Source organism: Ursus americanus, chromosome 13, assembly GCF_024610735.1.
Source record: "Ursus americanus isolate L20-20 chromosome 13, mUrsAme1.1.p, whole genome shotgun sequence".
In the NCBI taxonomy this organism is placed as follows: Eukaryota; Metazoa; Chordata; class Mammalia; order Carnivora; family Ursidae; genus Ursus; species Ursus americanus.
Genome location: NC_142139.1, coordinates 30770666 through 30793245, shown reverse-complemented (window position 1 = coordinate 30793245; position 22580 = coordinate 30770666). Strand labels below are relative to the sequence as shown.

Below are 22580 nucleotides of genomic sequence, written 5' to 3'. Positions count from 1 at the left end.
TTGGAAAAGTCAGAATGTGAAATGAATTGCCTGGTCCTTGATTTTTTTTTTTTTTTAAGATTTTATTTATTTAACAGAGAGACAGCCAGCGAGAGAGGGAACACAAGCAGGGGGAGTGGGAGAGGAAGAAGCAGGCTCCCAGCGGAGGAGCCTGATGTGGGGCTCGATCCCAGAACACCGGGATCGCGCCCTGAGCCGAAGGCAGACGCTTAACCGCTGTGCCACCCAGGCGCCCCTGGTCCTTGATGTTTTTAGCAAGGCATCACAAGAAAGAATTGACCAGTCTCCCAGGAAGAGATGGAATAGAGAAACATCAGATATTAGGAACCTCAAAGGATGAGAAAAGCCAAGTGCTTCTCTACCCTTCTGTACCAAAAAAAGGTCTAAGATTGTTTTCTTTTTGAGGTGTGGGAGGCTAAGGGGGGAGCCCAGCAAGACCTGTCACTTGGTAAGTCAAACAAAGGGAGCCATCCCTGCAGTGGTAATCTGGGTGTTAGCATTCCCAGTGCAGTATTATTTTCAGGTGGTCTCAGGTAGCCTCCACTAAAGAGAGACAGGCTCCTGTGATGAAGAAAGCAGACTTTGAGAATTTGGTCTAGAAAAGTGCTTGATTGTGAATCCTTACACGTGGAACTAGAAACATACAGAATTTTTGAGGGAATTTTACTGCCAAAGAAATGTGAGCTTGGCCTTAAAACAACGGGCACCCAGCTCATGCCAGCAGTAAGTGCTGTTTTCACAACTCCCATAAAGGGCACATTCTCAGCCTCTACTTCAGGCAGAGCAATTAAGAGAAGTGGATAAGAGTAACTTTCAAGAGTGGAAGCCATTGAGGGTAATGAACAAGGGAGTCCCTTGCCAGAGAGCAAAATCAGATTTGGTCAAGGAACTTTTTTTTTTTTAATTTGTCAGAAACAGGCCAAGCAGGGAGAGCTGCAGGCTCCCTGCTGAGCAAGGAACCCGATGCGGGACTCGATCCCAGGACCCTGGGATCATGACCTGAGCTGGAGGCAGACGCTTAACCGACTGAGCCACCCAGGCGTCCCAAGGAACATCTTTATTATCAGGGAGACTCTTCTCAGGGTTTCCCAGGAATATCCCCACAGTCGCTTTCAATCAACACATTTCCCTTTATTCCATCTTCCAAGTGGAGAGTTTTTATTTGGGTTTCTTGTCCTTACTATGCTATTATAAATGGACAGAGGTGAGGGTGACAACAATTAATTTACCCATCAGTTTAGAAGTTGTCAGACTATTAGAAGCCACAGCTACAACTGATGGACCTTGATGGAGATCCTGGATTTTGAGTTGAATCAGTAACTGGTGAGGAGGGGTTGAGTATGTTGTGTGTGTGGGAAGAAGGTTGTGCACAGACTTAATAGCAAGAGAAGAATGCTGTGGCTGCTAGTGGCTACCAGAATCCTCCATGTGCTTTTATGGTAATAAAGTTGTAACTGCAATATGGCTTCCCGCCAAAGACGACATTTCTCAGTTCCTGCAATCTAGATGTAACTAAGTCTCCATGCCGTTAGAATGTAAGAAAACATATGTGCCATTTCTGGGCAGGCCTAACCCTTAAAACTTTGCATGTGTGTCCCATGTAGTTTCTCTGTAAATTAGAATAGTGATTAGAGTGATTTGGAAGCCATGGTTGAAAATGGCAGAACTATCCTCAACTCAAGTCCCTGAATCATTAGGTGGAACAAAGCCTGCTAGCTTGCAATGCCTAACCTCAAAACCATTAGTTGGGAGAGAAACTTCTATATTATTTTATTAGTGTATCTCTTGTTATAGGAGCTTAGCCTAACCTAAAAATTACAACCAACTTTCCCCTGACAATCTTAGATCTTTCTCCGAATTCTTTGCTTATATTTTAAAAAATTAATGTATAATATCCTGTAACATTTGTCTTAATAAAAATATACCCCTTCACATACAGTAACTAGTACTTAAATAAGATATGCTACTTACCCTGTGACTTTGAACAATCCTGGATATACCACTACACCATTATACACACTACAGTTACTATATTAACACACACACACAATCTCTGAAACAGCTTTTTATTAAACAGCAAAGCAAAACTGCAACACAATCTTAAATGTTTGTAAATTAGGTCACAAAAGGAATGCAAAGTATTTGCAGTATAACTATTATATTCATACAGCTAAAGTCATTCATTGAATCGCACACCAATACATATTATTCCAGGATTAAAAGTTGCCCAAATCTAACAACCAAAACTGTATTAGTGGATCTCTTTTCCTATTTAACATTTTAACATTACTTCTGATACTAATTTTCTTATCAGATGAAATCTACAAACTAAATTTTTAGAAACTGTCAGAGTGACTAAAACTCTGCAAACCCCAAGTAGTTAGGTTTACAGAAAATTCAGGGAGAAGTAGTGAGATTAAAATACTGAGAAAATATCATCTAGTATACATGTAAAACTACCCCATTTTCTTATTCATGATTCTGATACTAATACACTCTAAAGGGATTTGCAAAAGTTGGTCTGCTGGGTACTACAAACAAACGTTAAGACTAAACTCTGTAACTGTTCTCTTCCAGATGTGGTTGACATAAGGTTAGTCACATTTAATCTACTTTCCCATATATATGAGAAAAGAGCTAGTCTGTGTCAGAGATCACACAAATCTGGAGTAAAAACATTTTGGAGTTGGTTAGTACTGTCTGCCAAGTACCTTTCCCATCCTATTCATGTTTTTCTCAAAATTACACATTCCAAACGTATAACCAGAGCTCATCTTTTTCAGATACTAAGTCGGTTATTTTGTGCAAAAGGAAGGTTTTAACAACCAAACCTTCCCAATTTGACAATCCAGTTGCAAAGGAAAGTCTTCATATTTATAGCCTCTGTATTCAACTGGTGAAAGAGAAACCAACAATCCTATCTTATTACTACCTATAACAAGCCCTAACTGAGAAAGTATCTTATATTTTAGTTAAGTTTCAACAATTCAAGCTCAGGTTACTCTCACAGATGATTAACTATTAAAATTACTTTTACAAATGTAAAACCAATTTTTTCCTTAGGGGAAGGGAAATGGGAAGGAAGAAGCAAATGGAGAAGAGGCACAACATGGTGGACAGGGTACATAAAGCTGTGCGTTCAGTACATGATTTTGGTCACTTTTCACAACACGGTGGTTATTTTCTTGTATCTCTTACTATGCCTATAATAAAAGACAGTGCTAAACCTATAAATCAAAGCAAATTTGATAAAACATTCATTTTCAAGTTTCATAAATATATGCATTTCTAATTATAAAGTCTCTACAATACATTTGCATGTTTTCATAGACTAACATATTATACACGAACTCAAGTCTTCCGTTATGCTCTTAATTTTGCCTAGATCTGACATTATCTTCATAAATATTCAATTAAGCCACAAACAAAAGTACTGTAACTTTTTAAATCTATCCAAGTTCTAAAGAAAAAAGATCAGCAGCAATTCCATAAAACAGAAGGGATGTCAATCCCTTACTTTCTTTTGCTTTTTGTGTCAGTGGTTTGAAAAACACTAGAAGCTGACATGAGGTTTTCTATATATTGTCCAAGAACTTGATTTTCTGATTTTAGCTTCAGATTTTCTTCCTTAACTGCATCTACTCTTGCGGAGAGGTCTATATTTAAAAATAAAAAAGCCCATTATGAATAAAATGATGGCAACGACTCCATATTATAAGACTTAAGATTCATTCTTAAAAGACATAACATGATCTTTAAATTTTCTGCTTTTCAATTCAGGTAACTTTAGAAATTAAGGTAAATAAAGTAAACTGAGTGCAAGTTAATAGCCAAAATTCTTAAAAAGAGATTTCACATTAGACTAAATGTTGGTAAATAGCATCTATGTTGAGTAGTTATTTCTTAAAATGGTTATTTCCGTAAGATACAGACTTGGTTTTTAAAAGGGGAATTTTGGTTCATGTCTTATCAACATAAAAAAAAACTGTAACATCTTTGTCAGAAATGCTTAAGAAAATGTGGCAGGTGAATACAACTCGATTTATACACTGGCTATAGAAAATCAGTTTCCAAGCAATTGAGCATTCTGTGTTTTTACATTAGCAAGAAATGGAAAAGACAAAATTCATAATGATCAAATAAAACATTACCTCCATTCATTCACTTAACAACTAAGTATTGGGTGCCCTTTAAGAGTCAGGCACTGTCCTAGAGGCAACAGTAACAAAAGTCCTTGCCCTCACAGAGCTTACATTCTAAAGTGCATGTGGGCACATGTGCATTTTGGGGGCTCCAACCAAGTAGGCGTCAGGAGAAAAAAAGAAGGGTAAAAGTTGCAGGAAGCAAAAGGAAAGCTGCCTTTTTACATGGTATAGTCAACAATATTTTGATAAAGAGAATTTGACCAGAGACCTAAAAGAAATGAGGGCATGAGCCATACAGAATGCAAACACCTAAGGAAAAGAGATTCAAGCAGAGAACAGCAACCACTAAGACCCTCAGTAGAAGCTTGCTGAAAGAACAGCAAGGAGGTCAGTGTCTGAGGTAGAATGAAAGAGGCGGACAGTGTGACATGACTGACTCTGAAAGGTAAAAGGAGGTAACAGATTTCCAGAAAGTATCCTGGCTTTTATTAACCGTGAAATGGGAAACCGGTGAAATGACATGATCTGCTCACCCTGCTGTTAAAAACAAAAACAAAAACAAAAAAACAACCCACAACCTCTTAATTTCATTAAAAGCAAGATGTTTCAGTGGTAGTTATTAATTTTATGCAAGACATTTAGAAAATGCAAAAACTCAGATCCATTCACTTTTAATCTCTGAAGCGAAAACACTTCTAAAGTAAAAACTTTAGTATAAGTTTTATTAAAGTGGACTTAGTAATAACACAATGCAGGGGCTTAAGGGGCTCTCAGGTAATAAACAGCATTACAGTAAGCCCACAGGGACGCAGAGGAACACTATTTCACTCTCTTATTGAAGCACATCTACTCTTTAAAATCACTAGTCAAACCTGCAGGCAGGAGGGAAAAGAAACTATGGAAATGGACTTTGAAATTTATACCTTTAAAAACTGGGGGCACGCTAACAAAATTTAGCAGAACAAATGCTTACAATTTCAACTAATTGGATATTATTCAAGAAAACTACAAAATGGAAGCTAACCTTCAAGTGTGTGTTGAAGTTCCAACACTTGATTAATAAGTCGCGTTTTTTCCTCCAGTTCCACCTGATTTTCAGCATCAACTGCTGAAATACAAAGGTTCAGATTTACTATTAATTAAAATTAGGTACCATTTGTGTAGAGTAGCACTTAAAGATATGCAAAATGTTTTATATTCATTATCTTATTTGACTTAAACAAGAGCCCTGTAAAGGAAAGTTAGATGCCCACGTGGCAGAAAAGGACACCAAGGTGAAGATAAATTGTTTTGCCATTATCAATCATTTCTAGAATTAGAAAGGATATAAATAAGTAAACTAGCCAAATCCAAGCCTTCTAAATATTGCTTCTCTGTTCTTTCCATTGCTTAATTAAGCCAAAAGCATCCAAAAAACCAGGAACTCACAAAAAGGAAAATAAAGCTCATACCATCCATGTCGGCATTCATCATCTCGGGTAACAAGCTTTTGGGCCTTGGGTACAAAATCCTTGATGAATGGTCTACAATAAGAGAAAGTTAGAAACAGACACATATAGCAATAAAATACCACTGTACAATTATTAAATTTTTTAAAGGATATAATGATCAAAGTTATTGAAGAATACAAAATATTAGAAATTCTAAATATGTTATCTTCTTGGAAAGCAGTATGGTAATAAATTATACTCATAAAAACATTTAAGTATTTTTTACTAAGCAATTTCGCTCTTGGAAATTTAGCCTAAGGAAAATTACAAAGAAGGAAAAAAATTATATACATAAAATCTTCACTTCAACCTTATTTACAACCCACAAAATCGGAAACAACATAAACTGTCCAGAGTCTGGTTAATTACTGTAGTTTCTAATCGAGTGGCTACTAATAATAATTATGATGACTATAATATGGAAGAATGTTTACAAAATTGTGTATTCACTGATGTAAATTATGTAAAATATACATAAATACAAATAAAGAGAACAGCAAAATGAAAAAAGCTCTTATGTTAAGGATGATGATAGGGATGAAGACAAATTTCTTTAAAAATATTTTTCCTTATTAAAGTATTACTTTATATATACTGTTTAATACTTTTTATTGATAAACTTCAAGAGAAAAATACTAGTTATCTGAAACTATATTATGGGAAAAATGAAAAATATCATCTTGTTACCTCCTGGTTATGGTTAAAACAGATTAATTAGGATATGAATAAGTAAATAAATATTAACATTTTATTGTTTCTGTAAAAGCTTCCAAAATACTGGGACACCTGGGTGGCTCAGTTGGGTGAGCACGTAACTCTTGATTTCGGCTAAGGTCATGACTTCAGGGTCGTGAGATCAAGTCCCACGTTAGGCTCCACACTTAGCGCAAAGTCTGCTTAAGATTCTCTCCCTCTTCTCCCTCTGCCCCCCACCACAGGCTTGCTCTAAAAAAATTTTTTTAAAGTTCCCAAAATATTAAAGCATAAAATTCCTGTGAAACATGTTCTGCTCTATAGTTAACATTCATTTCATATTCAGTGTGCTCAAGATTTTTAAATAAACCAGATTATTACTGGAAACAAATCCGTAAGCAATCTAATCTACTCACTGAAGCAATTTAGACCTGCTTCTATTATTACTCTTTCAACAAATTATTTATAGAGCACCTGCATTCTTATGCCTCTATATGCTAAACAGTAGAACCCAGACCTACTGAACAAGGATGTCTACATTCTAGAACTAGAATCATAAGAGTTATCAGTGTATTGAATATTCCCTCACAGTTTCAGTCAATAAAACTGTCGGACTCTTCAGATACTGGCATGAACATGGAGATAAAATGCTCAGTGTATGATATGTTTAAACTACCTCTGAAATAAGAGATCACTTGTTGGTCTAAAGAAGAAAGACATTAAACATCCTTTACATAGCACTATTAAAGAATTAACTAGCTACAAATGGTATAAAATTGACCAAATGCTTATCTAGCATCTTTCTACTTATCTAGCATTAGAGCTGCTCTCCCTCAAATTGTTTTCAATGGTTTTTTGTATTTCAGAGAACGTTCACACATGTATATGTGACATAATATGTACATATTATATATATATTACATCTGCATTATCCATATGTAATATAATATGTACATAATATGTAATATACATGTAAACTTTTTCTGATGCAACAGCCAAAGCAAAAGTGATCTTGGGAGTACTAAGCAACAGTAGCCTGCAGCTTGGCTATTTCCCCTGCTAAATAATATACAAAAAGTGCTTCAAAATTCTAATATTTAGTGTTTTTAAGAATACAGCTAAACAAAATTTTCATGACGGCTGAAAAGAGTTATAAGATAAACAAGCAAAGCAACAGATAATCATGCAATCAATGAACTGACTTTGAAATCAAGTTTAGTATAGGGATGTGGAAAACACTGCCTATGTTTCAGTCTACCACTAAAATTAAACCAAAGTCTTCTACAAAAGTAAAGTGCTCCAAACTGATCAATGTAATAATGAAGCTGGTTTCTGAAATTATGGCCACGTGTACCCCAAACAATAGAAAATCTTTGTATGGTTCGTCAACAGTTTGACCTCATCTGAAAAAATGAAAGAAAAAAGAAAGGCAGAAAAATGGGGTGGAGGGGGCTTACTAGAGGAAAAATGAAGCTTAGAAACACACATCGAAGACTGGAGTGGAGGCAAGAGCACAAAAGCCAGGTGGGCACAAGGACAGTGCCACTCGATGTACAACACAACCCAAGAGAACACTATTCACAGCATAGTCTATGGAAGATTGCACCTCGAGGACTGTACAGTGCAAAACCTGCCCAACTCTAGGTGGCAGCCCGTGCAAAAGGGCATTCAGGACTCTTCAATGAAGCAGAGAAGAGCACTGCCAGCTGCCTCTGCAGAACAAAAAAGACAAATCGCGATTTTCTCTTATTCTGATGTGATTAAACAGGCTGGCCTTAAAATGCTATTCTTATATACATTCAAGGTCTTCCAGTAAATTTAGAGTAATAAACTGATTTATTTTATATATAAGATCAGAAGGTTCACTGAGTTCTTTATATCAAAGTATTTTAGCTACAGATTTTATTTTCTTTCAAAACAGGATCAATCCTCAAACCTCACAATGTCTACATTAGCGCAGGTACTGTCATAATATGCACTTAATACCATACTGAGTGTTTCAACTATAAAACTCAAGTCTTTTTCTCAGTCTATAGTTGCTATCACATCAATCCAATCTCATGTGAAATGTGCTTTTAAGAGTTCATTTTTGGGGGGCGCCTGGGTGGCGCAGTCGTTAAGCGTCTGCCTTTGGCTCCTCCGCTGGGAGCCTGCTTCTTCCTCTCCTACTCCCCCTGCTTGTGTTCCCTCTCTCGCTGGCTGTCTCTCTCTCTGTCAAATAAATAAATAAAATCTTAAAAAAAAAAAAAAAGTTCATTTTGGGGTGCCTGGGTGGCTCAGTTGGTTAAGGATCCTACTCTTGATCTCAGCTCAGGTCTTAATCTCAGGGTCCTGACTTCAAGCCCCTCACTGGGTGTGAAGCCTACTTAATAAAAAAAAGGAAAAAGAAAAAGAAAGAAAGGAAAAAAAGAGTTCATTTTCAATTCCTTCTGTTCCTGTACATAAATGCAAAGCTGATGTGAAAAGAAAATCCAGACCAAAGTATCTCAAGCATGAGGACGCTGAAAGGAGTGTGGGGTTCTAAGGCTGATTTGTTTATCCCGTGAAAAGAAAATCCAGACCAAAGTATCTCAAGCATGAGGACGTTGAAAGGAGTGTGGGGTTCTAAGGCTGATTTGTTTATCCCGTGAAAAGAAAATCCAGACCAAAGTATCTCAAGCATGAGGACGTTGAAATGAGTGTGGGGTTCTAAGGCTGATTTGTTTATCCTAAAGCTGCCTTCATTCCGAAATGGTTGTGGTTCTCCAAGATCTGTCAACTCTGACCTAAGCCTAGGTTGGATCTCAAAAGCTTTTCTCAAAAATTACAGTACATTCTGGTGCCTATCTTCATCTAACCTTGGTCAGTAGAAGAGAATCTAGAATTATTTTGACAATTTAAGTCCAGGAAGCAAGAAGTACGGAGAGAACAAGGGTCAGGAAGTGTGACAAAAATTAGGATGGACCCATTTTCCATGCCCACATACCTGTGATCAAAAACTACTGTTTGACCAAAGGAGACCTCTACTTCCTCTTATAGTACCCTGAATAGTACCACTGTTAAAAAGCAGTTTAGCACAGTGATAAAGGACATAAATTTATATGACCTGGATTTAAATCCTAGCTCTGCTATTTATAAGCTCTGGAACCTTGAACAAGGTTACCATCTCAGCCTCAGTTTCCTCATCTGTAAAATGTGGATAAGAGTATGTACCTCATATTTTTGTTGTAAGAACTTAATGAGTTGCTATATGTAACGTGCTTGCAATGGTACCTCATACATAGAAGGTACTCAATAATGTTGCCTATTATCTCTTCTACCTTTTGGCTCTAATTCAGGCCACAAAAAGAAATTTTGGTAAAATCATCTGTCTAGCTGCCTTATTTTACAAATAAACTGAGGCCAAAGATAATAATGGCTTACCCAAAATCACATAAGTAGTCACTGTCAGAGCCAAGACTACTAGGGTAGTTTTTTCCATCATACCAGCACAGGTATGCTCACCTCTGAGACCTAAAATTTTGAGACTTTTTCCTGATATCCATCTAATCTCAACCACCCAACTTTTCTGCATCTAAAACTGATTTTCATGTCATCTGCCTACTAGTGAGCAAGTAAGACTACTAAAATAATGTCACTGTTCATTAACATACTAAATGCTCTACATATATTATTAGTTCATCAAGTCAACAGAAGGGCATTGTGATTTGTACGTTTGTACCAAGATGTTGAAGGCAGGTCTAAATATAAAGTCCCTGTTTTTTCCATTGTATAGTGGAAATACAGCCCTAATCTATGTTTGCCAAATATTTTGCAATCTCTGATGTTAAATTCCTTTGATATTTTACTAAGCAACTTAAGATAAATTTCATTCCATTCAAGCCGCATCAACTTTCAACACGGTTTGTCTGTTCAGGCCTGTTCAAGTTTTGATTTGTTCTGGTTAGATAAACCCAGTTTCAGATCCCACAAGATTAAGGAATAGATTGGCCAAATGAGGACTGGAACGGAAGCTATATCCCCAGAGAATGGCCAGCTATAGTGATTTTACTCAGTGAGCACAGGCACAGAATATATAGGCATTGCTTTGGATCCTTAGGTACAGACATAAAGTGCTGGGGACGTAGCACAGCAGGTCTTTAACAATGTTACGTCATAGTAGTGGAATCGATATATTGTGTAACAAAAATCCTGCCTTTCGAAAGGCATCCTCTTTCTCCTTTTCGATCCTAACTCCCCAAAAGTTGCTCGGCAGGATCCTCGAGGGAAGCCCAAGTAGAAACTAACCCGGGAGCTCCTTTCGGCGCCAGAAAAGCTGTCGCCAGCCCTTATTTTACCGCTCGCTCGCCACCCTCCCGGCCCTGGCGTCCTCTCCTCCCACCTCCCGGGCTCTCGGCACAGCAGCCACGGACAGGTCCACGCGTGCCAGGTCCATCCCGCCCAAACGCCCCTCTGCAGTCCCAATTCACGGCGGGAGGCTGGACAGCGGCCTTCGACTAAGAGGCGGGAGAAGGCGGCGGGAGATCCGCCTCATGGACGCGAGCAGCCCCTCCCCAAAGGAACCTCTGGGCCCAATACTGAGAAGATAAGAAGGAGATTGCGCAGGGGTTCTGCGGGGAGTCAGGCCTGAGGCGCCCACCAAATGCCCAGGCCCGAGGCCGCTGTTCCCCGGTGCCTGGTGCGCCGGGCCGCGTCTAGCCCTCCCCGCCCTCCAGGCCCTCGGCTGTACCGAGGTCGCAACTCCAGTTGCCCGGAGCCAGACCCTCTGCTGCCCACGACGGCCCTCACCTGCCGTTGAAGGCGCTGGCAGTGGGAGGGAACGGGAAGACGCCTCAGGCCCCAACACCTGGACCGACTGGTACCGGCAGCTCCGCCCTCTGCGCCCACAGAGCGTGCGCCGTGTCGGGAGTCCCGCCCTGTCCCGCCCCGTCCAGCCCCGTCGCCCACCAATCCCCACTCAAGAAGACACGCCTGCGCATTAGCTGTACAACGCCCCAATCGTTCTTTGTCAAAGCCCGAGGATCCACCTTTTGCCATAACAAAAGGACGTTGGCATCCAATCAGAAATGAGGCTGTTGTGGGCGGGTCCGGTGAAAGCAACAGCCAATGGCAGTACAGAAGCGAAGTTAAGCGTGAGAAAGCCAGTCCAAAGAAAGCCGCTCTTTAGTCTCAGCAGGAGCCAGAAAATTGGCGTCAGAAATCCAGTATGGAAAATTCTGACAGCTCCTGGAAGGAGGTTGGTAAAACCACATGCCGGGGGAGAGGGAAATCATTCAAATTTAAGAAAACGGCATTTGTGGACATAATGGATAAGGAAAGCCAGTGCAATACCGAGGTACCTCAATTCTAAAAGCAGACTTTTCCGTATTTTTTAACTTCCCAAATCGGAAAATTCATTAAGTACATCCCCCTCCACATCCTTTCCAAACGATCGTTCCTCTCCACATCCTTTCCAAACGATTATTAAATCCATAGTGCACTTGACCATTTAAGAATATTTTAGATGGTATGTAGAGCTTTCGCTCACCCTATCTCATTTTGATTCTCACAGCAACCCACAGAAAAACATTGAAGCTTAGGAATAACTGCCTTGTGAAGCTCATACATGCAGTGGAAATGCCGTGGCCAGGCTTTGGAATGTAATGTAATCTGGCTTGATAGCGTTCATTGATATCTAGCACTTGTCACAAAGAGGCATCCTGCTTGTGTTTAATATTTGTTCGGTACAAGGTAGTAATACTATGTTGTTTTGACTTCCGCACACTCTCATGAGCCCATGTCTGCCTGTTTCTTGACTTCACTTCTGGTTCTGTTTGCTGACATACCGTCTTAATCCTTTTAAGGAATATAAAGTCTTCCATTCAGTATTTGAGAACTATACGTTTGGCTAGAACTATGATACGTAATACGAGAAAATGTACTAGAATGCAGCACAGGACCTAAATAAGTGGAAAATAAGAAAGGTAGGTCCAGGATATATCCAATAGGAACGCCAAAAAGAGAAACTAAAGAGAATGGCTGTGAGCAGTATTCAAAGAATAATAACTAAGAATTTTTCAGGATTGTGGACTATTTGCTCAGATTCAAGAAGCACATTTCTGAGCAGGTTTAAAATAAAGAATTCCATAAGTGGACACATGTTGATGAAACTGCAGAACACCAAAGACTAAGAACTATTAAAAGCAATTTTCTTGTTGTTGTTAGAGCAGCTTTTTTTTTTTTAGTTTTAAATAGAATAAAATATACATAATGCAAAAAACTTATCATTTTTACTATTTTAAATTGTACAGTGCAGTAGTGTTGAGTATATTCACATTGTCATGCAACCAATTTCCGTAACACTTTTCATCTTGCAAAACTGAAACTCTATACCCATTAAAAAACAACTCCCATTTATCTTTCCCCCCAGCACCTGGCAACTGCCATTCTTTCTTTCTCTATGAATGTGATGACTTTAGGTATCTCATGTATGTGAAATCTCTTACAGTATTTATCTTTTTGAGACTGACTTATTTCACTTAGCGTGACATCCTGAAGGCTCATCCATATTGTAGCATGTGTCAGAATTTCCTTCCTTTTTAAGGTTGAATAACATTCCATTGTATGTATATACCACATTTTGTTTATTCATTCATCTGCTGATGGACACTTGGGTTGCTTCCAACTTTTAGCTACTGTGAATGCTACTATGAACATGATGTGTGCAAATATCTCTTTGGGACCCTGTCTTCAATTCTTTTGGGTATATATCCAGAAGTGGAATTACTGGATCATATGGTAATTCTATTTTAAAAGCAACTTTTTAAAATGTGGTAATGACACAAGAATAGGCAAAAAAGAAAATTAGAGAGTACCTGTACCTAGAAGTTGGTATACACTAAAGGTGTCTGATAAGATATAAGTGTTGGTCAGGTTGTAGGAAAGAACTATTCGACTGTTGAAAGTGTAAATGGTACAATAACTTTGTTGTTGCTGTGGGGTTTTGTTTGTTTGTTTTGTTTCTTTGGAGAGAGAAAAAGAGAGAGGAGGGGCAGACAGAAAGTGAGAGAGAGAATCCCAAGCAGGCTCCACACCCAGGGCCAAGCCCAACATGGGGGGACTTGATCCCACAACCTGGAGATCATGAGCTGAGTTGAAATCAAGAGTCAGACACTTAGCCAACTGAGCCACCCAGGCACCCCAGTATAAATACTGGTGTTTATGGTGGTTCTAATTAGATTGGCTATTCATATAAAAAATGAAATTAGATTCTGACCTCCACCACAAAGAAAACTCAATTCCAAATGAAGTAAATGTGAAACCCTCTAAACTTTAGAAAACAGATGTCTTTATGACATCACCATAAGGAAGAAGTTGTTAAACCAGACAAGACAGTACCATTCGTTAATCAAAAGATTAAATTTTGATTGTTTTATAAACAAAAGAGAGAAAAGTTTTCAGAACAGAAGACAATTTTAATCAAGTGAAAAACAAACCACAGACTGGGAGAATATAGTTAAGTTCTGAAAATATAAAGAATTCTAACAATTTAATATAAACACTTATTCATATAACACAAATAAGCAACTCACAGAAGCGGAAAACTGAATAACCAGAAAGATTTTTTTTAAATGTCTACCTTCACTAGTAATCAGGGAAATTCATATTATAACATGATAATGGGGTCAGTTCCTTTAAGAAGATGCAAAATCCTAATAGTGCTGTAAAATAGAACTGAGGCAAAAACTGATAGAACTGAAATAAGAAACTAACCCACAATGCATTTGGAGAGTTCATTAATCCTCTCTCTAATTTGTAAAACAAATATACAGAAAATTAGTAAGAATACAGAGCTCAGGTCCCAAGCTTGGCTTGCACTTTAGAATCACCTGATAATCTCTTAAGAATTCTAAACAACAGGCTACACCCCATACTTATTAAATCACAATCTCTAGGGTTGGGATATAGTCATTAATATTTTGGGGAGATTCAAAACTGATTTCAACAGAGTGCAGGCAAATTTGGGAACTATTGATATAGAAAACCTTAGCAATTCTTTCAACCAATATGGCCTAATTGACATTTATAGAAAATTCCAACCAATAACTAGAACATACCTTCTTTTCAAATGTATGTGGAATATTCAAGAAAATCGACCATATTCACTATCATGAAACAAACCTCAACAAATTTAAAATGGTTGAAATCATATAAAATATTTTCTCTGCCCACAGGGGAATTAAACTAGAAATTAATAATGAAGATATTTGTAAACAATTTGGAAATTAAATAATTATATAAATTCTACACAAACTCTTCGAGAAAATAAAATAGGAAAGAATACTTTCCAACTCATTTTATGAGAACAGTGTTATCTTGATTCCAAAACCAGACAAAGACACTAAAAGACATAAAACTGAACATACACAAAAGTCCTTAACACGTTTTTAGGAAATCAAATCCAACAATTGCCTCTAGACAGAGAGCCTAGAAAGTTGTGATTCTGGCCCCATGAGTTTCACTTCTCTCACAGATTATGGCCTAAAGCTAATTCTAGAATTCATATGGAAAAACAAAAGATCCAGAATAACAATTTTGTAATAGAACCACAAAGTTAGAGGACTTACACTACCTTATTTCAAGTCTTATTATAAAGCTAAAGCAATAAAATAAATGGGGTATTGTTACAGACACATAGATAAATGAAACACTAGAATCTAGGAATAAACCCACACATAATATGGTCAGTTGGTTTTCACAATGGTACCAAGGTATTTTCATGAGAAAGGATGGATTATTTTTTTCAATAAGCTGGAACAACTGGATATCAGTATGGAGAAAAGAAACTGAACCTCAACCCCTACATTATAGCATACACAAATGTTAATTCAGAATAGATCACAAACTGAAACATAAAAAGTTGAATTATAATGTTCTAGAAAAGGCCAAAGGGAAAAAATCTTCATCCCCTTGGTGTTGGCAACATTTTTTGAGAATAGTCACCAAGAGCAAACAAACAAAAAAAACCAAAACCAAAACCAAACAAAAAACCAAACAAACCTATAAAAGAAAAAAAATGATTAATTGAACTTTCTAAAAATTAAAATTTCTGTTCTTTGAAAGATACCATTGAGAAAATGAAAAGACAATTTATAGACTGGGGAAAATAGTCATAATACATGATCTTAAAAAGGACTTGATTTCAGAATATCTAAGAATTCTTTCAATCAATAGTAAAAAATGTCCCTGTACAATAATGGAATACTAATAGGCAATAAAAAGTACCAATATGGATGAATCTGAAGTATATTATGCTGAGTGAAAACAGCCAGACAGAAAATATGCAGACTGTATGATTTTATTAATATAAAGCCATAGAGCAGACAAATTTAGCTACTGTGATAGTTGAATAAGTGGTTGTTTGGGGTTGAGGACAGATAGAGAATTGACTACAGAGGAGCATGAGGGCACTTTCTGCTGTAGTGGAAATGTTCTATAATATTTTTATTAGAATGGTGGTTATACAGTATATACAACTGTCAAAAGTCATCTCCTGTAACTTAAATTGTTTGTATTTGATTATATATTATTTTTCCTCAGTGAAACTGATTTTTTTTAAACGAGAAGACTAGCCATGATTTCTTTAGGGTTTGAAGTATGCTAAATATGCCACATGTGTTATTTTACCCAGTCCTCAAACAATCCAATGATGTAGGTATTATCAAACCCATTTTGCAGATGAGGAAATTAAGGCTCAAATAGTGTCTTGTCCAATATCATATAGACAGTGATAGGCTGAATTCAAACCTATCTTTTTTACCTGTAAAGTAAGTATCATAAAACCTACTTTATTGAGTTGTTACTAGGATCATTAGAATTAAATAAAAATAAAGCACTGCAAAGACTTCCAAATTGAAATGACTTCGAAACCATGGCCCAAAGAAAGGGTGGGTTGGAGCTTCAGCCTCAACCTAACCAACTCAAATTCCTATGAAAACAAAAATATTAACATTCCCCATAGGACTTAAATCAGGCCCATGTTATCATAATGTAATAATTATGATTGGATCCACAATTACTCAGCTTATAAGGAACCATGAACATCTCAATTCACATGAGTATAAAAATCAACAGATACCAGCACTAAGATGGCACAAATGTGGAAATTATCCAAACAAGATTTTAAGCAGCTATTAAAAACTACTTGATTGAGAAATTATTAAAAATCCTGAAACAGAAGTCATAATTGAGTGATATATATATATATATATATATATATATATCTTATAGAAGTTATAGTTGTTGCTTATATTATAAGCAACATAATAGAAGCTACAAATAATAACCAAATGAAAACTTTATAACTGAAAAATAAAATAACTGAAATATAAAACTGCAAAGATTCAGTGGTAGGATGAAGATGAAAGAGGAAGGAGTTGGTGAACTTGAGGAAATCTCTAGAACGTATTCAGTCTAAACTACAGGGAGAGAAATGATGGGAAAAACGAACCAACCTCAGGAATGAAAGACAACAAAAGAGATGCCATTTGGTGTCATCAGAGCCCCAGAAGGAAAGCAAAGAGAGTATGGTTCTGAAAAATACTTGAAGAAATCATGGTTTTCCAAGCTTCACAAAAGACAGTTTCATAAGAGAAGGGTGTGATGAGGAAAATAATGCGTCAAAGGCTCTGGGGATGGGGTATAACGAAAAAGACAGTTGAGAAACACTGATCGAGAGCACCGCCATCGCTAGCATCGCAAAGAAAACCCATTGGACAGCATTTAGTTCCGGATGGAAGAAGAAGGTACCACCACCTATGAAAGAGTCTTGCCAAAAAATAAAAAAAAAAAAAGGAAAAGAAATTGCAACCTGACCTGATCAAGCCCATAAAGTAGCAATTTAACAGGAAATACGAAGGACAGAGAGAAATATATTAAATCTACCACCCGGACAAAATTAGCAAAATCTGGCTATGAAAAAAACCCAACAAGACAAAAACAAAAAACAAAGCCATTTTCTTCAACAACAAGAAAATAAGTTGCCCTGGGGAGAAAAAAGAATGGAAAGAAACCTACAGATTGGAAAGAAACCTATAGATAAAAGGACACTTAAAATACATATTTTTAAAAACACACCAAAAAATCTATGGTTTATTTTGGATGCTAAAGCCATTTAAGAGACCCATGAAATGATTGCCATCAAGTAGAATATGGTTAGAGTGTTCACGTTTTTAAAATTTTGGAACTAAACATATATCTTGTAAGATAATTTAGACTTTAAAGGAAGTCTTTAGACAATCTCAAAAAATGTAACATACCGAAGATAACCATAAAGTTAGCAATATAGCAATCACCAAATGTTGTAAATTTGACAAAACAGTGTTGCTGATAATTAAGATCTGCCCTTGACTATAGAAGAATCCTTGAAATAACAAAAATGTGACAAAAAAGAACAGTCCACCCGAGTGGATATAAAAAGGGAATTGAAATTTTAGCAACCTAGTCATTAGTTAAACATTAAGCTATACATTTATTTTTTACAGTGTTCCATATTTGCATTATGTTTTTCAGTTTAAAAATGGTTTAAAAATAACCATGAAAGTTTCCTTCTTCTGAGTAAGGCAAACATACACATACGAATAGAAACTATTGAAATTGCACAGAAATATTTGATTATAAGAAGAACACTTGTTGTCTGGGATATGCATATATTAATATTATAAAACAGCTAGGTAAAAGCGTAAAATTAAAATACTCTTCATAGAGGATGGGGAACTCCAAATTGAAAACTGTTACAAAGCAATGTATATGTGAGGAAGAAATGATAATTCGTAGAGAACTTGCAAGATCATTTCGATGTTCCAGACTGACACAGTCTCATCATGAACATGAAACTTCTAACTTAAGTAATTAGTTCTAAACATACTGTGGATATTTTAAAGTGAAATATGCTAAATGGAGGCATTTTGATAACTTTCAAGTGTAACCAGGTGTGTTCCCTGATACTTTAAGCTCATTAATTTGCAAAATGTGTTTCATCTCATTCCTAAATAAGAACTCACATTTTCCTTTTTACTTATTTTTTTCCCTTGAAAGGTTATTGAATTCATTGGAGAATGAGTGCTGTCCTGAATTTGGTGAGTAAAGAATATACTGTACTTGTTGAAAATTGATTTCAAAACTAGACTTAATAGGATACCATACTGGGGCGCCTGGGTGGCTCAGTTGGTTAATTGTCTGACTCTTGATTTTGGATCAGGTCATGATCTCAGGGTTGTGGGATCGAGCCCCCAGTTGGGCTGTGTTCAGTGTGGAATCTGCTTGTCTCTCCCTCTCTCTCTCTCTCTCTTCCTCCCCCCCCTTTCTCAATAAGTAAAATCTTAGAAAAAAAATTAGTATACCATACTGTTATTCGGTAAACTAAGCTGTTCATGTATGCTTTTCTCAAGATTATCATTTCTTGATGATAACCAATAGTTGGCTAATTTGATGAGAGTTATTTTCATTCATTGGTTTAATAGAGAAAAAGTAAGAAATTACCAGTGTATTTTTAGAGTTTCTCAAATGAGAATTCAGAAGAACTTCAGGGTCTTTATGGAATCAAGCTTTGAACTCTATGGCAAAAATGAAAGTAATTGGGAATGATTATACAGTCTTGATGCTTATTTTTCTCTACACAAAGTAATGTTTAGTCAGTTTCCCAAAGATTGGTGCTCATATCTCTGGCTGTACAAGATTAGCTTTTAAAAATCGTTACATATTTTATTGTAATTGAAAAATATGAATAATACAACCAACCCTCAATTTGCTGTGATTGCCTAGAACAAAGCCAAGTTCAAAAATAATGTTAATTATGGGGCAACTGGGTGGCTCAGTCATTCAGCATCTGACTCTTGATGTCAGCTCAGGCCTTGATCTCAGGATCTTGAGTTCAAGCTCCATGTTGGGCTCCACGCTGGGTGTGGAACCTACTTAAAAATAATTTTTAAGAAGATGTTAATTAAATGGTTAATTTAATGTGGCAAAAAGTGTGATGTTGGTGTGCAAATGACTGGCTTGGAAAGCCTGATCTGTCAGCATTGCAACAAGCTTTGGTTTGAAGAAAAGGAAACCTGGGTTCCAGCTGTGGCTCAACTTAAATTCATCCATTTAGTTCTTCATATATTTACTAGTTGAAAAATTTATTTCAGTGTTCATTGTGAGCTAGATACTGTAGAATATCCAAATATTTTAAATTGACCATAAGTCTGTGGGGGATGAGTGACTTTACTATAGATTCCTGTTTCCTCAAATGAGGGATTGTAATAAAGTTCATTCTGCTTCTCTGATGTTACATAAAATACCACTGAATTTATCGAATAACACTACCAGTGAGTGATAACGGATGGTTCCCATATTTAAGAGTCAGCCTATGATGGTTTGGTTTTGTCTGACCATTGAGCCCTTGGGAACATGCTTGCCATAGGTTCTGAAAGCTTTCTTGAGTGATTTATTTGGGGCCATTCCATTCCAGCTTTTATGATTTGGGGTTTCTGTGATTCTCTATACAGAAATCTACCATTATCAATCATTTTGGCTGGGTTCATGTTCCACTAAATCTTTATAAAACAATCTGCTTTAAAATCAACACTAATCACTGGGCTCTGGGAGCATAAAGGAGATTCTATTTTAATATGACAAAGTGGTTCTTTGAAGGGCATAAGAGTCAGGGTAATAGTGAAACTAATGTTTTGTGTAAGAATGCACATGAGTTGCTAGCAGTGCTCTAAAGTGTGAGTGCTAATGGATTTTCTTACTTCCAGTATACAAGCATAATTCTCATAGTGTTCTGTTCCTCTGGTAACTGTTTACACTAAAAATAACCAACTTGGGAGAGCTCCTCTGTCAGCCTCTGGGAGTTTACATTACTTTTTTTTTTTTTTTTTTAAGATTTTATTTATTTGACAGAGAGAGAGCCCAAGCAGGGGGAGCAGCAGGCAGAGGGAGAGGGAGAAGCAGACTCCACACTGAGCAGGGAGCCAAATGCAGGGCTCCAAGGGCTCCATCCCAGGATGCTGGGATCATGACCTGAGCCAAAGGCAGACACTTAACTGACTGAGCCACCCAGACACCCCTGAGATTTTACATTACTTATAAGCTAACAAGTTAGCCTGTTACGTACTCATGAATGCTGGAAGGAGACATGAGGTACCTGGTCTGAGTCCAAGGCCTCTATTACACATAGCTCACCAGCAGCATGAGTTTCATGCTGGTTTGCTTCTGTTCCATGTCCCCCAAGTCCCACAGTAGCACAGATAGGTGCCTGCACACACAGTGGGTTACGGTACAGGGAGGAACACTGAGTTCAGGGAATCTATTGCTTTTCCAGCTAGTGGAAGCAAGTTTGCTCTTTAACCAGGGAGGGGCATTACCTCAACCCTTAAAGTAGCTCTCTACAGACACACCCTGAGAACTGGTCTGGGTAAAGACCTTGTGCTCTTGGCCTACAAGCAAGAACATGTCCTGACACTCAGGGCTCATTACGGACTACCTGTCCCCCCACACCTCTAACTCGAATAATCTTTAGTTCTGTGACAAATTCCCATTTTCCTTCCTCCTTCCTTACACAATTATTTCGGGGAAATACTACAAGATGTCTGTTTCATAAGGTGATGGTGGCTTAGAAGTCAAAATGGAAGAGAAGCACACTAGCCAGAACGGAAAAAGCATCAGTAGGAGAGTCAATGGCACAATAACAAACATGTTTTTAAAATAAATCAAGTCATATTTTGTAGCTATTTTGGAGTCCTACCCTTCCTTTTTCATTGTTTCACCACACTTTGCAACACTCAGAAGGAAGGACAAACCTGTTGGTAGTTTGTTTTAAATAATGGTTGAAATGAATAATTTTCAGGATAGTAATACTAATCGCAGCAAAAGCAGATCAAAGCATCCTCAGTTTGAAGCAGGGATTTGTCCACGCTCCTTTTCTCTTTTCTAGTGAAGTCAGAAGACAAGAGAAAGCCTCACTACTAAGGGGTGATGGTTTTGCTTGTGTCCCTGCTCAGAAACAGCCTCTATGTCTGGTCTACAGTCTGATGACAACTAATTTAAATCATTTCAAGTCCCCTTAAAACTGTAGAAGAAGTAGGTCCTCCAGTTATGGAAAGAGCCCAGAATGCCTTGTTACTTATCCTTGACGAGAGGGTTGTGGGTTTCGAGTTTCTTTATGTATGACAGAACGCAAATGATAAGAAAATATAATGTAGTTTTCATTTTGAGAGAAAATTGTTATGGCCATCAGAGGTATTCTGGAGTTCCTCCTTCTGACAGAAGTTTCTTCAGAGGTGATCTCTCTGGATCTTTAGGTATCAGAGCATTAATTTCACTTAGAGCGTTGTTTCTCCCTTCCAAAGAGTTTTCTGTTGAAATAAATTTTGATATTTTCGTCTAACAAGCATCACTGACCACAGCCCAACTCAGTATTTTAACACTTCTTCCAAGTATCTCTATGGTTCAGTTTTGGATTTGATGTAAAAGGTGTATTGCCTACTCTTAACATCACCTCATGAAAACCACTATCCCTTATTGTGCTGTGAGTGGCCATCTACAGGAATGGGAACTATAGTGCTTATCCTAAAGGTCTGTTGGGGAGACGAAATAAAAATATCTGAGGGAAGTTTGCCTGGCATGGTGGTCTGTCAGAACTAATTGTATCTAAAACCTCTTATGCCTGATTCCTTAAATTCCTTGAGGGTACCAGTTGATCTTCTTCATTAATGTGGCCCCATTGCCAAGCTTGGTGCCTACATGTGTGTCCATATATACAGGTTGAATGAATGAATGAATGAATGAATGTTCTGCCACTTTTTCTGTCTTATACGAAGCAGGCATGTCTGTGCTGCATTAGAGGATGATACTGTATTTCCACAATGTCTTTCCACCTCAGAGCTCATTTGCTTTTCTGTCAAATTATCTCGCTGCTCCACCTCATATCCCAGTGAGAGGACAGAATAGCCAAAGTAGTAATTTTCCTTATGGTTCTAGTCAGGGCTCTTCATACTTTCAGAACATTAGGCACACATGAAACATCACCTATAGTGACAACCAGTGTGACCTCATCACAACATATGCCTCTGACAACTGTCAGGAGATACTCTGAATACCCCTAAAGATACCACAAATGCCATTTTGGGGCCACGGATAGGGAACTGCTAGTGACTAGAGTGCATGCATTTGCTTTGAGGTGGTACACTAGTGACCTCTAGTGGCAAAATTGATTCAAGATGTTTCTATTTCACAACAAAAAATTTAC

General features: G+C 37.4%; 1 protein-coding gene across 6 annotated transcripts in view; it reads right to left on the bottom strand.

The window, feature by feature from the left end:
- Positions 1–2052: 2052 nt before the first annotated feature.
- The window catches only part of SCOC (short coiled-coil protein), a 40087-nt gene continuing 19559 nt past the window's right edge, over positions 2053–22580 (bottom strand). For 3 of the 6 annotated variants that reach the window (XM_087866458.1, XM_087866461.1, XM_087866460.1), the window contains 3 exons: positions 5597–5668; positions 5170–5253; positions 2053–3656 (listed from right to left, as the gene is read on the bottom strand). In XM_087866458.1, the coding sequence (XP_087722584.1) occupies positions 3514–3656; positions 5170–5253; positions 5597–5668 (299 nt within the window). In that variant the 3' untranslated portion in view covers positions 2053–3513. Of the gene's footprint in view, positions 3657–5169; positions 5254–5596; positions 5669–11095; positions 11246–22580 lie in introns of those variants that run through there. The other 3 variants (XM_087866457.1, XM_045798937.2, XM_087866459.1) reach the window with 3 other exon arrangements.